The sequence below is a fragment of the Eumetopias jubatus genome, unplaced genomic scaffold (assembly GCF_037043125.1).
Source record: "Eumetopias jubatus isolate StellerSeaLion01/CBP00866 unplaced genomic scaffold, mEumJub1_p1.0 scaffold_14, whole genome shotgun sequence".
NCBI classification, from domain to species: Eukaryota; Metazoa; Chordata; class Mammalia; order Carnivora; family Otariidae; genus Eumetopias; species Eumetopias jubatus.
In genome coordinates, this window is record NW_028274820.1 from 22,516,583 (window position 1) to 22,533,694 (window position 17,112).

General features: G+C 39.1%; 1 protein-coding gene across 5 annotated transcripts in view; it reads left to right on the forward strand.

Annotated features, from left to right (window-relative positions):
• The window catches only part of RELN (reelin), a 494,784-nt gene that overhangs the window by 198,462 nt on the left and 279,210 nt on the right, over positions 1 to 17,112 (forward strand). For all 5 annotated transcript variants that reach the window (XM_028118604.2, XM_028118612.2, XM_088018691.1 and 2 more), the window contains exon 4: positions 10,725 to 10,795. In XM_028118604.2, coding sequence (XP_027974405.2) covers positions 10,725 to 10,795 — 71 coding nt within the window. The remainder of the gene's footprint in view (positions 1 to 10,724; positions 10,796 to 17,112) is intronic.

Consider the following 17,112-nt stretch of genomic DNA (forward strand, 5'->3'; position numbering starts at 1 on the left):
CATAATTTTTACTAAGGTGTTGTTTGGAATTGACAAACTATTTTACCAGTTTTGTCCTTGTCTTTCCTAAGGATGCCTCTGAGGCAAATTAACACAAGGCTTACTTAGTTAAAAGGTGTTTAAAACAGCAGAGCCACTCAAGTACATTTCTTTGATGAATGTTAGTGATTTAAAAAGGTGGTATTTACCACAAAGATACAAATGTAGGGATCCGAAGGGGTACGTGCTCCCCAATGTTTATAGCAGCAATGTCCGCAATAGCCAAACTGTGGAAACAGCCAAGATGTCTATCGACAGATGAATGGATAAAGAAGATGTGGTATATATGCACAATGGCATATTATGCAGCCATCAAAAGGAATGAGATCTTGCCATTTGCAACAACGTGGATGGAACTGGAGGGTGTTATGCTGAGTGAAATAAGTCAATCAGAGAAAGACATGTATCATATGACCTCACTGATACGAGGAATTCTTAGTCTCAGGAAACAAACTGAGGGTTGCTGGAGTGGTGGGGGTGTGGGAGGGATGGGGTGGCTGGGTGATAGACATTGGGGAGGGTATGTGCTATGGTGAGCGCTGTGAATTGTGCAAGACTATTGAATCACAGATCTGTACCTCTGAAACAAATAATCCAATATATGTTAAGAAAAAAAAAAAAGAAGATAGCAGGAGGAGAAGAATGAAGCGGAGTAAATCAGAGGGGGAGATGAACCATGAGAGACGATGGACTCTGAGAAACAAACTGAGGGTTCTAGAGGGGAGGGCGGTGGGGGGATGGGTTAGCCTGGTGATGGGTATTAAAGAGGGCATGTTCTGCGTGGAGCACTGGGTATTATGCACAAACAATGAATCATGGAACACCACATCAAAAACTAATGATGTAATGTATGGTGATTAACATAACAATAAAAAATTTTAAAAAGGTGATATGAAAACTCTTTTTATTGTGAAGTTTTGGAAGGCATTTCTGGGATACGAGTGGTTTAAGAAAACTCTGGAAGATGTTAAATGGTGAAAACATTTTGCAGTGGTCAAGCAAATGCATTAGGTTATTACTTTTATTATTCTTACTGTTACCTGATTTGATTTCTGAGCTAAATCTTGCCTATAATAATGTTTATTGTGACCATTTATTATTACCACCTAATCATCTTTTTCTTATGTGTTTCTTATGTGAGAATTTACCAATTAGTTATTAAAGCATTTAACATTATATAATAAGCATAACACAGACTAATCACATATTCCACAAACATTTACTGTAAGGCTACTGTATGTCAAGCACTGAGTACCAATATAGGAAAAAAAATAGATAAAAATCCCTATGTCTAGGGTACATATAGCCTAGTAGGAAGACACAGTTCAAATTAACTAAAAAAATATTTGCTGAGCACCCTTCCTCTGTCAACAGGGCCAGACTGTGAGCAGGCTAGAGCAGGCTAGTATCTTAGCACCTCATCAGATTCATAATCCTTAAGGGCTTGTTGAATTATTTAGGAGGCAGAGATAACATGATCATTTTAATAACAAAAATTGTACATGTTTTTTGTTGTTTATAATCAAGGATCTATTACTTGTGGTTTTCTAAACCAGGCAAGTTGCTGATAAAGCTCATATGAAGCTATTTAGAAATTAGACAATAAAAAGTCCTTTATCATGGCATATAGCACTCCTCCTTTCAGTTTTAGAAACCTCGCATGTGAGTTGGGAGCTTTTGACAGATGTTTGGCGCCTGGGTATAATCCTTCTTGATATATGAATCAGTCCAATCAGTCTTCCCTTATTCTAAAATTCTCTGATCACTCCTGAGAAATTTGGCATTTCTGCTTCTGTTAATAGTTAATGAGAGCAATCCTTTTGCGCATTGACAAAACAAAACATGTTTTTATCTGCTTAGAGGTGTCTTCTCTCCCTAGATCCACTTTGTTGTTGATCTACAAAGTGAAGAAAGATAAAAACTCTGCCAGTCATAAATGTTTGCGTTATATAGTCTACTTCTATAAGTGCTTTTTCACCAAAACGATTATTCTTTATTGCAATGCAGTATCACATAGCAATTATTGAAAACACTAAGTGAGAATCGGAGTTCCAGCTACATTTGACTGAATGCATACAGTATCACCAGTGATTCTTGGTACCCTTGGCCGCTGCATGTTCCACTTGGCAGTGGTGTCTCAGTGCATGAATGTGCAGCTCCATGGCCCCCAGGTCTGGACTCCCTTGGGCCTCATCTGGGGCTGTCTGGCTCTCCAGCTAGCCTGCCTATAGTGCCTGGTGGAGCTGCATGCAGATGATGTCAATCTTGGTCTTATTGTCCTACAGTATCTGCTGGGCCTTCAGCAGCAGCTTCCTGTCCTTGGTGCTACCATTGCTGTGTGTCTGGATCATGTTTTCTGACCCCCACTTCACCTTCAGCTTGATGGCCAGATGAGTGTAGACCATCTATGCATTGCCAAATTTCCACATATGCACGCAGTGTGATCACACATCATGACCCACATCTCTTCTGGGAAGCTGGTGAATTTCTTTTGACATGTATAGGAAGACACTCCCAGAAATTGCAAACATAAAATTGTTGTGGAAAAATTATCCATTTCAGAAAAGAGCAAATGGAGGTTTTGGGCCTGGTCTCAAGTCAAACTATCTTCAGTCAGATTCATAAGTTATTAGTTGGGTTTCCATTCCTGAAATCGCTTTTCACACACTAAAATATCAAAATTAATTATGGCAATAGAACACAAATGCATACTTTAAAAACTACTATGTATAAACACAAAGGTGTAAAATCTATATTATAAATACCCTTTTGGGAGAAATTTTTTCTGCGTGGGCTGGATCTAATAATAGTACAGAAAATGGCTTTTTTCTTGTAAACGCACACTTTTTTCATTTTTCTTTTTTTCTTTTCCTTGCTTTCCTGTCTTGTCTTTTTTTTCTCACGGACTTTCAAATTGAATTCCAAGTTGTAGTTATCCTTTGGAAAATTCCCACTACTGATTCAATATGCCAAAGACCTCTGAAAGTCTTTGAATTGGGTAAGGAAGATCATTCATGGCATCTTTTTCAGTGATGCCTTGCTCACTTTTTAATGGAGATTAAACTCCTGTTATAAACAATGAACTTTCTTTTCAATGCTTTCTGCTAAATTTTCTGGAAGAGTATTTTGTGCTTCTATATCTGTGCTTGTAATTCATCCCAGAAATCTAACTATAGGCCAACAACCTCTCTCCTTAAAGAGATAAAAGCATCCTTTTTCTTTTAAGACACTCAGACTTCTCTTTAATAACTATTTTTTGCTTTATTTTGTTCACATGGGACAGCCCCAAACCCAACACTCAGTTTTTCTCTTTTGACCTTGTTATTCTTTCACTACTTAGGTCAATAGAGACTTCTTCCCAATAATATATGCAGTTTGATTTTCATCAGGTAGGTACATGTAGGTCCTCGAAGAGCTCATGGCTTTCCAGCACCAGGACTGAGTCCTCCCCTTTGACTGCACTGTCTGTGCTGGGGCTCTGCCCAGGTCCCATCACCCCTGAGGTGTCCTCAGGCCAGAAATGCTAAGCAGGCTACATGTTATGTACTAACTCTGAATAAACACAGGGGCTGCTTAGAGCCTAGGGTTGTGGGTAGGGAGATAGGCTGTGTCTGGGTTCCATTACAAAGAATGCTGTGCTTGATTAGTGATGTCTGTCGTGGCAAACCTTCTGGACGTGTCTAGAATGGGACACTGGGGGAAGAGGCTGCATGCCAGCCACAGGCTTAGACAGGGACAAGGAGTACATTCCATCCTTGCCTTAGGCTGTTGTTCTTGCTTCCCAGGCTGCATTGTCTCACACACCAGGTAGCTGAGGAGGCATTGTGAAGGCCATGAAGGTACAAGCGGCTTCCCTAGGCTCTGGAAGGACCAGCATAAGCTCCAAGCTACAGGGAGCTTGGAAGAACAGCTCACTCAGGGCCCCATGGGGTCTGCAAGTTGCAGGCTGGGGTGACATTAGCTCCTTTTCCTCTGGAGTCAGTTTCATCCAGGGAAAGATAGCTGGCTGACTGATTCTTGGATAAATTTTAGAGAAAGAATAAAAGTTTTGTCAAGAGACTTCCATGCACAAGGGACAGAACATGAGGAATCTTGGGGCCATGAGAGAAGTCATGCATTCTGGAACCTGTGAGAACTACTCAACTACTCAGTTGCAGGGTGTGGTGAGAGATGAGGCTGGACATGTGAGTAGGGACCAGATCCTGAAGAACCTTTTAGGCCATTCTAAGAAATTTGACAGAATCCTTTAAGTGATAGAGAGCCACAGAAGGATTTCAAGCAATTTTAGCCAGAAAATTGGCACAATGTGAAAGTTGGATTGGCATGGGGGTCAATCTGGAAGGGTATTCCAATCAAGAGAGTATCGCAGTTTACCAGATGACAAATTATTAAATCTTGAATTAAAATAGTGGCTGTGGAGATGGAGAAGAAGGGTAAATTTGAGAGTTAATAGTTAATAAATTTGATAGTTAAGAGTTTGGTGGTCTTTAAGAACACATAGACCTTGTGATTACTGGATAGTAACATTAATGCTGAAACTTGTTTTAAAGGGAAGGAAATATTTATACATTTGATAGTCAGAAAAAATGGTACGGTTTAGGAATAAAAGATGTAATTATAAAAAAGAGAGCAGGGGCACACGGGTGGCTCAGTCAGTTAAGCATCTGACTCTTGGTTTCAGCTCAGGTCATGATCTGATGGGTTGTGGGATTGAGCCCTGTGTCTGGCTCTGCACTCAGCAGGGAGTCTGCTTGAAGATTCTCTCCCTCTGCCCCTTCCCCCACTCTCACACATGTGCTCTCTCTCTCTCTAAAATAAATAAAATAAATAAATAAATAAATAAATCTTAAAAATGATAAAAAATAAAAAAGAGAGCAGTAAAACTTTAAAAAGCAAAAGCATTATGAAAACATTCACAAACTTTTACCATTTTGCAATGGCCTTGCCATAGTTTGAGAGTTTAATATAAAAAAATTTCTCCCTAAAGTTATTCATTACTCCTTTTTATATGTTTTAAAGAATTTGGGACTTTTTTCTTGTTTTAATAAGGGTCAAGCTGTGGCCGCAACCTAATAAGTACAGTAATTTGCTGATGAAAGGGGGCAAGAATCTTTTCAAGTGAACTGATTCCTTTGAATGTCAAATTTACCAAATTCAGATCACCTCTCTCCTTTCCTGTGTTCCACATATTTAGTAACATTTCCTGGTGGGTGGTTAACATCAGATGCTGCTTAATGAATGACCTTCCAACTGTGAATGGACAAGGCACAGTAACATATTAGAACTCATTGGTAAAGCAGGAGAAAATGGTGGGAAAAGAAACCTGCTACTGGGTTGCCCTAGGTTTAAAATGATTCTTTAAGTAATTTGTGAGCAAAATGAAATAAAGAAACAGTACACTTCAGTAGGCATTGTAACAACTATATTAAGCCCCTGTTTTATTCCATTTTTGGAAACTGGATGGCAATATTGCACATTGGAAATGAATTGTGAACTGGAAAGTATAGTTTTGATTCCTTCAAATGTTGAAGTCATTATGACATGTGCTATATGGGGGATATTTTCGTTTTAATTAACTACTCCTACTATTCCAGAAGCTTTAAATCTGTTTAGGTAGAGAGACTGTAAGCACCTGAAGAGTGAATATTAATATATTTAAATAATAATAATTATTATTAGCCCTATCTTCATGTAGGTAATCTGAATCCTAGAGTGATCAAAGAAGTTGGGCAAACTCAGCTAGCTTGTAAGTGGCAGCGTACTGTGTTTAAACGCTGGTCTTCCTGATTCTAGACACTGAGCCTCAACATCATGCCTCCTCTGGATATACACTAATTCTTAAATGGCTGGAGCACACAGCTGCTCTAGGACTTCACTTAAAATTAGAATCTGGCGTGTTCTTTAAATTCATAACAATGGCTCTTTCGAGCTCTGAATATGGCAATCAAAATGCACTTTCTTCATTTGATAGAATATATAGAGCTTTTATTTTTTTTAATTTTTTAGTTTTTTAAGATTTTATTTATTTATTTGTGAGGGAGAGAATGAGAGGGAGAGAGAGAGAGGACATGAGTTGGGGGGAGAGTCAGAGGGAGAAGCAGACTCCCTGCTGAGCAGGGAGCCCAATGCTGGACTCGATCCTGGGACTCCAGGATCGTGACCTGAGCCGAAGGCAGTTGCTTAACCAACTGAGCCACCCAGGTGCCTCTATAGAGCTTTTAAATTATAGATTATAACAGCCCAAAGGAATTTTTAAATTACTTATTTAATAGGGATTCTTGTTGGCAAACTTGCTCTAGAAATATCTGTATCTCCCAAGAAGGTAATAAGTACTTACTAGAAACTTGTTTGAGAAATTTGGTCTCCCCCTCAGAACAGGGAACAATGAGGATTTTTCTGACCTCTTCTGAAAAATTACTGCTCCTTAGGGAAAATTAAGTGGAAGTTGTGCCAATATAGTTATTAGCACTACAAATTTGATAGGTGTGCCCCCAAAGGAAAGCTGTAAATTACACTAAAATAATTCTGAGAATGAATAAGGCCTGTCACCATCTACCATAGCTGTTTATTTTTATAAGAAAAGAAAAATATAGTGTAGATTAAAAATTGGAGGACAATTTTTGAGTCTCTAGACTCTGAGAGTTACTGTGCTTTTAGCAATTTCTGAGTATATATAATATATAAATACATTTTTATGTTTAAATGTATAAATTTATGTTTATATATGATATTTAGATATATTTATATTTATTTGTCATTATGTAAATACATATATTCTTAGATTTTAAAAATGACTGCTATAATTCTGTAGGTAGACCCATGAATTATTTCCTAGTTCTAAGTATGTTCAAAGTAGGCTTGCCATTATTGACATCAGCTGCACCCTGAGAGTGTGGAGCCAACATCTCATGGTACAAAGCAGAGGAACTTGCGTTCTTGCTGGTCACCTGGTTCTGTTCTTTCTTCTCCCCAAGATAAGATGTGAATTTGCAGGCCCTTAAAATGATTAACCATATATCTACCAGAGGGTTGGGAATCTTTATATTAAGATGTTATCTAAGGGGTTTAAGGGTCTGTAAAGAAAGTGATGCACGTGATAATTATCTTCAACATGTGTTTGTGTCCTATCCCTCCAGGGTTTGGGCAGTGGTGTGGATGAGGGGTGGTGGGGGCTGTTGGAGGAAACATGAGCTGATTAGAAGCCAAGGGACTCACAGAGTACTGTGGGAGAGGCGATCAAGAGAAATGCTAAGTTTTACACCTGAAACCAATATAACACTGTATCTTAACTATACTGGAATTAAAGTTTAAAAAAATAGAGAAATGCTGTCTTTAAAGGCAAATCCCATGGAGGTGCTGGCCAAGTGGCCAAATTTCCAGCTGGAAACAGAAAAGAAGTTTGTCCAAAAGGAGATTAAATAAAAGGGCTTAGCTATGGGCTAAAGGGTTGGAGTAGAGAGCACAAGCCATAGGCCACATGAGTTTAAAGATCAGGCCCTGAAAGCAAGAGAGAGTGAAAGCTACCTTCAAATCTTTGAACCAGATCAATGACAATTTAATGTGATGGTTAAAAGCAAGGACCCAACACTCAGACTGCCTGAGTTTAATCAGTCATGTGACATTAGGCAAATCACATAATAATTCTGTGTCCCAGAAAAATGGGAATAATAGTATCTGCCTTTGTAGAGTTGTTGTCAGGATTAATGGAGCTAATTTATTTAGAGCCCTTACAATAGTACCTAGCAAAGGGTAGATTTCATTTCTTAACAGGTGTTATAATAATAATAATAACAATGATATGTGTATATAAACATGGTATATGTGTGTGTGTTTATATATACATATATGTGTGTGTATTTAAATGTATATATAAGTATATATGTATATGTCTGTATATACACATGTATAAAAGCATACATAAATGGTTTATATATATAAATATATACCAGTCACATTATTATTATTACTACTTCAACTTTTCCCAAGCAGTGGACTTCAGATAATAACATTGGGCATATGATGTGCTTCTCAAGCCAGTTTCTAATTGCTGAGCCCTTTCTTCAAACATTAAATACTTTAGAACACATAAAGTACAGGTGGTCTGGTTTGAAGTGGGGGTGCCTGCTGACCCTCCCCTGGACTCCCACAGAGACCCCAAGGCACCACTGTGGAACACATTTTGAAAACTTGGAAAGAATCCACCGCCTGAAATCAAGACCTTGAATCAGGTCCTATCTGCCACTAACAGGCTGTGTACCCTTCAGCATGTTCTCACTGGCTTCAGTTCCCTGATCCATGCACTGTAAAGAGCTAGAATTAGTTCAGTAGTTTTCAAACTCTGCCACTTTAAGACCCTGAGAGTTCCTGAGAAGTGTGCGGGGAAGTTTTGGGGAATGGGTGGTGAGGAGCATGCTGTATGAGCAGGAGGGAACCCAAGGACTTCAAAAGCTAGGAAGAGAGGAATATACTGAGATTTCATATATTTATTTGAAGAATGAGTTACCACTGCTGAAGAAATTTTGACTAGATGATAAAAGAGCCTTCAGTTTCAATTATTCCCTAGTCCCTCATCGAACCAAAGTAGCAGAAATAAGAACATGAATGAAAGCAACAAGTACTAAATCTGAGGAAACCGAGTAATGGAGAAAGCAATGTGGACTATTCACAAGGTGCTGTGCAGTGACCAGGCTATTTCAGAATCGCTGCTCTCCGGGGAAAAGGCAAAACCTCTGTTGCCTGAGTTTTATCTAGATACTTTGGCCCCATTGTGTTCATGGGAGCATACACTGGCAAGATGATAACTAAGTTTGTGGACCAGTGAGAAATATTACAGTGGGGATGTTCTACACTCACAATCAGAAGACAACTACAGTGAACAATTAAACACTGTACGTTGTGGGACTTTTCTTGGTGGTTAGTGATTTCAGAAAATATGTTCCTTCCAAAGCACATGTCAAATTAAAATTTTCCATTTATGACTGCTGTGTTCCTGCTAGAGGTGTGTGTGAACTCAGAAGCTCTCGACTTGATTGAGATTTGACAATGAAATGTATTTAGGTAAATCACGTTCCCATGTCCCTTCTGGGCATAACACCTGTAATTGATGAGTGAGTCCATAGGCCATGGTTATGGCTTGGATTGGCCCTATGTTTAGTCCTCCTCATTTTCAGCTTGCTAAAAGCAAAGGAAAACCTATAAACATATGTGAACAAATAGTGTGGTAATGTCTGTTTATCAGTAATTTTGGTAATGATTATGCAACAACAAGGGCAGATTACCTTACAAACATCACAGGCAGTGTGAGATGAATGCTGCCCAGTGACTTTTTTCTCCAATTCTGTCTCCCTTCCACCATTTAAAGCTCTCACTATTGTGCCATTGTGTATGTGTGTGGATGTGGATGTGTTAAAGTGTCACATTTCCCATCTCACTGCTGAAATATGTTAGCTTGGAGCAGTGTCGCCCATTAACACTTAAGCGTGGCTTAGTTTGTCAGATTATGTTTAGAGAGTTGGGTCCTGGCATCTGACACTAATGATAGTGACAGTTCAACGGGGAGTAGAGATGGGAAAGGTCTGCAGCATAGAGGAGGAAGGTACATCCACATAGAGACCGAAGTGGAGAATGTTGGGAGCCACGAGGTCCTGTGGGCCCCACAAAGGATAAAATGTTGACCGAGAGATATACAAACAGAGGGGGAAATGCAGAAGCCAAACTTTGCCCTCTGGTGACCTAGCACAGTGCCTTATACATAATCCATCTTTAGTAAATGATGCCTGAATCACATTATTTTTTGTCCTCAGGTGGTTTGGGGAGAACTAAAGTTGAGATTTAATTTTAATACTTTTTAGTTATTAAAAAGATTTGCATATGGCTTATTTTCTAAAATTAATTTTCTTCAAGAGCCATGATTTTCTGTTTTAAATTTGTTCAAACAATACATTTTGTGCCAGAAAAGTTCTTTTTAAGGAAACGTACCTCAAATATGAGGCATAAATAAGTCTTCCTTTAATAAAAGCGGTTTCTATTATAGCCACTGAATAACACATCTGCTGCAAGGGTGCTATTTTTTCACCAGTGAATGTGCACAGCTCTGATTAGGGGAGGTAAACGATGCATATCTATTTCAAATGGTGACTTAGACCCTGTAGGGAGAAAAGGTGTATTTTATTATGACAGATTTTGTAATTATGAAAGCTCTGAATAGCCCTATTTTTTAAAAAAATACTTTTGAAAAAATGTAATTCTCTGTCTAAACTCTCTATGTGTTATGGTGACTGTTGATTTCAGAAAAAAAGTATATTCGGAGCATCTTTCTCCAGTGCTAATATCATTATTGCTTCACAAGACATTTTATATCAGTCTTCCAAGGAAGAAATTTTAATAAGCATCCTTTCCATACTTTTTCTTCTATGCAGGATTTGCTCACATCTACTGTTTTCAGAATAAGCCCACAAATGTTACAATATCTTTACAAAGGAAAGCCAGAAGATAATTCTCAACCCAGGGGCCTTGGTCTAAGCCCTTGTTCATTTGAATCGCTGTTCAAATGCACTCATTTTTTAAAAGATCATATCTATACAATAGCATTTAAAAATGAGGTTTTTCAAAAAGTTTTAAAAATACATTAAATTGTCACCAAACTTATTACAAGATTTAGATTAACCTTTCCTATTCATTTTCAGGGCTACGGCAACACACAGGGGCCAGATTATTTTCAAAGATGCTTTAGCCCAGCAGCTGTGTGAACAAGGAGGTAAGAATCATCTCTGACTCCTCTATGTTGGTTGTGTCAAAATTATTCATGGTAGGCCTGATGTTCTATGTACTAAGTATTTCGTTACTATTACTTGATCACGATGCTTTAAAAATGGAATTATTGATCCCTTCATATCCCTAAGAATTACGTATTTAGTAATTATTGATAAAGATCTGTAGACTTCTGAAAATACTAAGTGTGAGCAAAATAAACCAAGAGAAAATTTATCTACTTTTCCTATTTTTTTCTCTAATTACATTTAGTTGTCCTGGAAATATAAATCTTAGTAGTTTTAAAATTCTACAAAAACGTATCTGCTTAATTTACCACTTAAATTTCTTGCCAACTTCATTGAAAATGTTTCTGTTTATTGCTTTTAAACATGATCTTGTGTTCAGTATTTATGTTCTTGTTTCAACTGTGTGTACCATTAATTTCAGATTTTTGGATAGATACTGTATCATTCTAGATACATTAAGTGGACATTAAGTAGTCACATTAAATGACTTCTACTTTGTGAGTGCCTCATACACATTCTAACTTTCACGTATACCAGACTCACAGATGCCTATATGCGCATGCACACACATGTACACGCATATGCACACACACCATGAAAAGGTGGAAAACAGGATCATGCCCCAACACAAATTTGTTCACTTTACTTCTTGAGTAAAGAAGTAAACCTGACTGTTTGTGTCTTCACTGGAGCACTTACCACTTCACATAGAATTTCCCTCTGAAAAGAAATGAGTATTACCCATCAGAGACTGAGCTTCTCAGGCATAAACTATGCCTTTAGAGCTCTTTGGCTCCCCAGAACCTGACATATGACTATTCAAAAAATGCTGACAGACTGAATACAAGTTTTTCTCAGTCATGCATCTATTCATTGATTTAAGCATTTGAGAATGAATACATCTGAAGCCAGTTTTTGGTAAAGTCATGCCATTTTCACCATCATCATAGGCATAATATCAATTTTTATTTACACAGCGGTATTTTGGGGAAATTTGTTAACTTAAGATTTTTGAATTTAAAGGAAATTTCTACTAATCTTCTTTCTGCTAAAGAGAATCTAATGGGTTTAGGAAAGAAGGGAAGAAAAATTATATTGGTTTTTGAAAGGCCTAAGAAAATACCATTTATTATTTGTAGTAATACATACAGCCTCAATATGGCTTTATCTTGGTAATGCGATACTGGATGATTATTACTGGCAAACTCCTGATTGCTTACATATATAACTCTTGAATCAGAAAACCCCATTCTAATTATAGTTTCAAATATATTATCAGTGTTCTTGGGTTGAGCAGATTTTTACTGTGACTTTTGTGAATGCAAAACTGTGATAGCCTTTGTAGTAAGCTCAAGAAATCTATTACGATGTAACTTTTTTCAGACTGAGAATGTTCACAATAGTGAAAATATAGAACACTATATAGCATAGTGAACACTAATGTTCTGAAAAATGCATAGTGTCAGAAAAAGATAGGTCTAATTTTATTAACATTTAACAGTGTTTAAAAGCTGATCTCTGTTAAGCGTTGGATTTTTGAATCTTTTCCATTGTAAATGAATTGTTGGAATTGGGTTCACTTAAAATGAAAAGAAAAAGCCAAGAAAAACCAGTGGGAAAAAATTCTCAACCAGTGGGTTAAAAAAAAAAAGCCTTATATAGTCAGATTGCACACGAATATGATTTACACAATGGTAGATGTGCATGTTATTAAAAATGCTATTCAGCCCAGGACCAAAGGACAACACTGAGCTTTTCAACAGCACCTAATCAATTGAAATCATATCAATCCATCCAAGATAGGGTGGAAGGAGTACTAACAAGCGTGATGGCTTCCTGCTGTCAAGAATAATAAGGGAAATAACTGGTGCTATAAACCATAGATCTACTTTGGACCTCTCTACTTTTAATTAAAACGTTAATTATCTCCTTAAATAAAATAACGTAAATTTAACATATTATAATTTCCTATACATTGGATGGAGAATATTTAATGTATTTATGAGAGAGAAAAAAATGACAATCGGTATATACCAAAGCATAGTGCCTTTCAGTTACAACATACTTGGTAGGCTTGTTAATTTTAATTAAATTAAACAATTTAAACAAAGCAAATTTTGCTCTGTGGAGCTTGGGGACAGCTATTATTATAAGACTTTGGGTGCCTAAGCATATCGAAGAAGTAAAAGGATCAGAAAACATACTAGCCTTGGATAGTATGCCATCTCGACCCTTCTTAAACGACATTCGCTGAAGGATTTTATTCTGCAAACATGTATCTAACATCTACAAGACCCTGTCTTAGCTCACGGTGATAAATATAGCTATAAAAGTAAAGAAAGCCCCATTTCTGTTCTCAAGGGGTGGGATGTGAATGGCAGATCAGCTACATTTGCCTGGGGGCTTTAGGAAAGGCTCCCCAGGGAGCAAGTCCTGAAGGGTCACTAGCAGTTTAAGAAAAAAAAGAAGAGGAATTCCATCTATCTCCTTCGCATTTCTACTGACCCACCTTGGATCACACCCCATCATTTCCTTCAGGCTTTGCTTAATAGCCACCTCTTAGGATTCCCTGCTCCCACTTTCCGGCACCCTAATCGGGGCTACAATAATGAGCTTTCTAAAATGGAAACATGATTTTATCATGTCCCTGCTTAAAACCCTTCAATATCTCCATTGGAGGCAATAGTTCACCTTCAAGGTAAAAATCTCTACTGCTTATCACAGCATACAAAGAAAATCCCTTACAACGTGGCTTCAGTTTGCCTCCCCCACCTCATTGCTTTTTTTTTTTTTAAAGATTTTATATATTTATTTGAGAGAGTGGGTAGGAGAGGGAGAGAGAATGTGAAACAGACTCCATGCTGAGTACAGAGCCGTACACAGGGCTCAAACCCATGACCACAAAAGATCATGACCTGAGCCGAAACCAAGAATTAGACACTTAACCAACTGAACCACCCAGGCGCCCCTCCCCACCTCATTTCTCATCATCCTATCATTTCTACCTTAAAATTCTCAGAATGCACCTCACTCCATTACTTTCATATTATTTACACACTATGCCCCCTGTTCCCCCATTTTCTTGGGCTGGACTACCTTTATATGGCTTGTCTGGCTCACTCAGGCTTTCAGACCCTTCTTAGGTATTACCTCCTCCTGAAGAAAATCATCTCTGATCTCCCTCAAGCTCCTCCTCAATCTGGTCTTGGACTCTCATACATGGTTACATAATCCCTGGACATACCTCTCAAGGTACAACAATAATACGAATGAAAATACAGTCAACACTGTTATATGCCAGACTCCACTCTCCCCATTCATTCTACAAACATGACTTCATTCAATCTTTACTGCAACTCTCCGAAGAAGGAACTATTATGACCTCCACTTTAAAGATGATGAAACGAAGACACAGTGAGAATAACTTGCTTAAGGTCACACAGCTAGAAATTGGCAGAGCTGGTACGGGAGCTCAGGCACTTTGGCCAGTAGCCCATGATATTAACCATTACATTACACTGCCTTTCCAATGAAGCACTTAACTTCAGCATGAGCTCATTTACCTTGACAACCATTTATTGCATATTATAATAAGAACATTATCACAGGTGCTTTATCTGCCATTAGATACAAGCTCCTTGAGGACAGGGACTGTGCTTTTTATTACCGAATCGCTAAAGCCTCACATAATGTCTGTATGCACCCAGTAAATGTTTATTGAATGAATGAATGAACGGTTGAATCAAACTAGTCTAATAGATGTGGGAAAGAGGAAGCTACCCGGCAGGTCATTACAGCTAAGCTGGGAAGGTAAGTGGAGCAGGTTGTAAAGTTCCCTCTGTTTGCTCGGGAGTTTAAATGTTGTTCTATTGGCAAGTGGGAAACAGGAGGGTGACATGAGCCATCTGTGTTTTTGAAAGAAAACTGGGGGTGGGGGTGGAATGGGTTGTAGAAATTAGGAGTTGGAGGAAGCTAAACACAGTAGTAGGATGCTATATCACCCGGGTTAGAGCTAAATTTTAAGCTAAATGAAAATTGGGTCTTGGCATGGTACCTGGGTGGCTCAGTCGGTTAAGCATCTGCCTTTGACTCAGGTCATGATCCTGGGGTCCCGGTATCAAGCCACGCATCAGGGAGCCTGCTTCTCCCTCTCCCTCTGCTGCTCCGCCTGCTTGTGTTCTCTCTCTCTCTGTCAAATAAATAAATAAAGTCTTTTAAAAAAAATTGGATCTTGGAGACTAGAAAGGGATATGGTAGAGAGACTTCGGAGAAGTGTGATCATTATAGGGAATGAGGGCTGGAAGAGGGTCCAGGGTGATTCTGTGATTTCTGGCCTCGGTGACTCGGTGGCCAGTGATGCCAGGGACTGAGAGAAGAAATGGAGAAACATTAGAGGTATTTGGAAGAGAACATAACAGACTGGACTTCAACACGTTGTCCCTAAGGAGGTTGTTTTCCATCCTGCAGGGCTCTCCAACAGCCTGCTGGGAAGAGACGCAGATCTGAGAACCATCACCATCTTGGTTTTGAGCAGGGAACGTGCTCATCCAGCGAGATCCCCAGGGGAAGGGAGGAAAGGCCCCAGTGTAGAAGGCTGGTGATGGCACAGGAGCAGGAAGAAAAAGGAATTCTGGAGAAGGGGCCAGCTTGGGAGACTGGGAGACTCAAGGAAGACATCTCAACATGGTAGAGGTGTTCGACAGGGACAAAGGCTTCTGAGAGAACGGAGAGGATGAAGTATGAGAAAGGGCTTTAAGATTTTGCAGTTAGAAGTTCCCTGGCCATTTGACTATAAATGAGGGTGGTTTCAGGAGAGGCCAGACCACCTGAAGCTGCCTTGTAGTGTAGAAAGCTCTTGCCCAGGCTTTGGAGACAGTCAAGGGAAGAAAGATTACTGTGAGTTGAGAAGTAAATGCGAGGCAATGTTTAAAGTTGAGGCTTTGAAAAAAAAAAATCGAGGATTAAAGGGAAGGAGAGAGAGAGGGCAAGCAGAGGGGAAAGCAGACTCAAGGGAAGGTTTGGGGTTCTCTCTTTCCCTCCCACACCCCCTGATAGAACCAGAACATATTTATGAACATCCAGGGCTTTGTAACCAAAGACCACTGGGAACACCCCTGTAGCTGACAGGTTGGGTTTAGTGCTAGTTCCAGTATAGAGAAGGCAGGCCATGGAACCATGGGACATCTCAATAAGAGGATGTTACAGAGGAATTATTATGAGATTTGGGCCTGTATTTCATGATTTTGGCGAAGGTTTGTGGAAGTGGGGCTTTGCTCTGTATTGGATGCTATAACCAGTAATTCTGGTTAGGGATCTCAATAAATGCTATCTACAGGGGAGGCAGACTAGAGTGAGGGGAAGCTGTACTTGGTGAAAAGACAGTACAGTCACCACTGTCAGCCAGAAGAAGGGGGAATTGGGGTACTGTGAGTTGGACAGTGTTCTGGTTGGGTCTGTGTTCAGGTATAATTATGAAGTGGCCCCTGTGTCAGTCTTGACCCATCATGATTCCTGAGTGGCTTTGTCTGCAGTTGATGTTCTGTGAAATCATTTTTTTTTAAAAAAAAAATTATTCATTTGACAGAGAGAGCACAAGCAAGGGGAGCAGCAGGTAGAGGGAGAGGGAGAAGCAGGCTCCCCACTGAGCAGGGAGCCCAACAAGGGACTTAATTCCAGGACCCTTGGATCATGACTTGAGCCAAAGGCAGACGCTTAACCGACTAAGCCACCCAGGTGCTCCCGTGAAGTCATTTCTGTTCACTGGGAGAAGCAAGGCCCAGGTGTGAGTGCCTGGCCAGCTCCTGGATACCAGGGGCTGCTTTTCCTTTCTTGAGGTCGTGGAGAGAGTGCTAGTGGACAGTCATTTACTTTTGGATTTAGACTTTATGAAGACTTGGGAATCATAGAGAAGTAGGTTTGGACCCAAGCTCTGTGTAAGCTTACTTTCAGAGCCTGGACACAAAGTACAGGCTCAAGTTAATGATAAAGGAGGAGGGATCTTGCTGGAGCCAAGTTTTATTTAGGGTCAGACAGTGTGAAATCAAAAGCCTGATAAGTAGATCAGTGTGGTGAGATTGTGGATGTTTAATTTTTTTCTTTAAACTTATCTGTATTTTCTAAAAATTTTTTATAGTGAACTTATATCATTTGGGTTATAAAGAAATAACAAATTTTCTCCCCCTCCCCCCAAATAACAAATATGGGGTTATACTTAAGGAGGAGGGACAATTCTGTTGAGGCAGACGGACTTCTAAGAACTATAGAAAAATTCTAAATCACAACTCCCCTGCCTCTT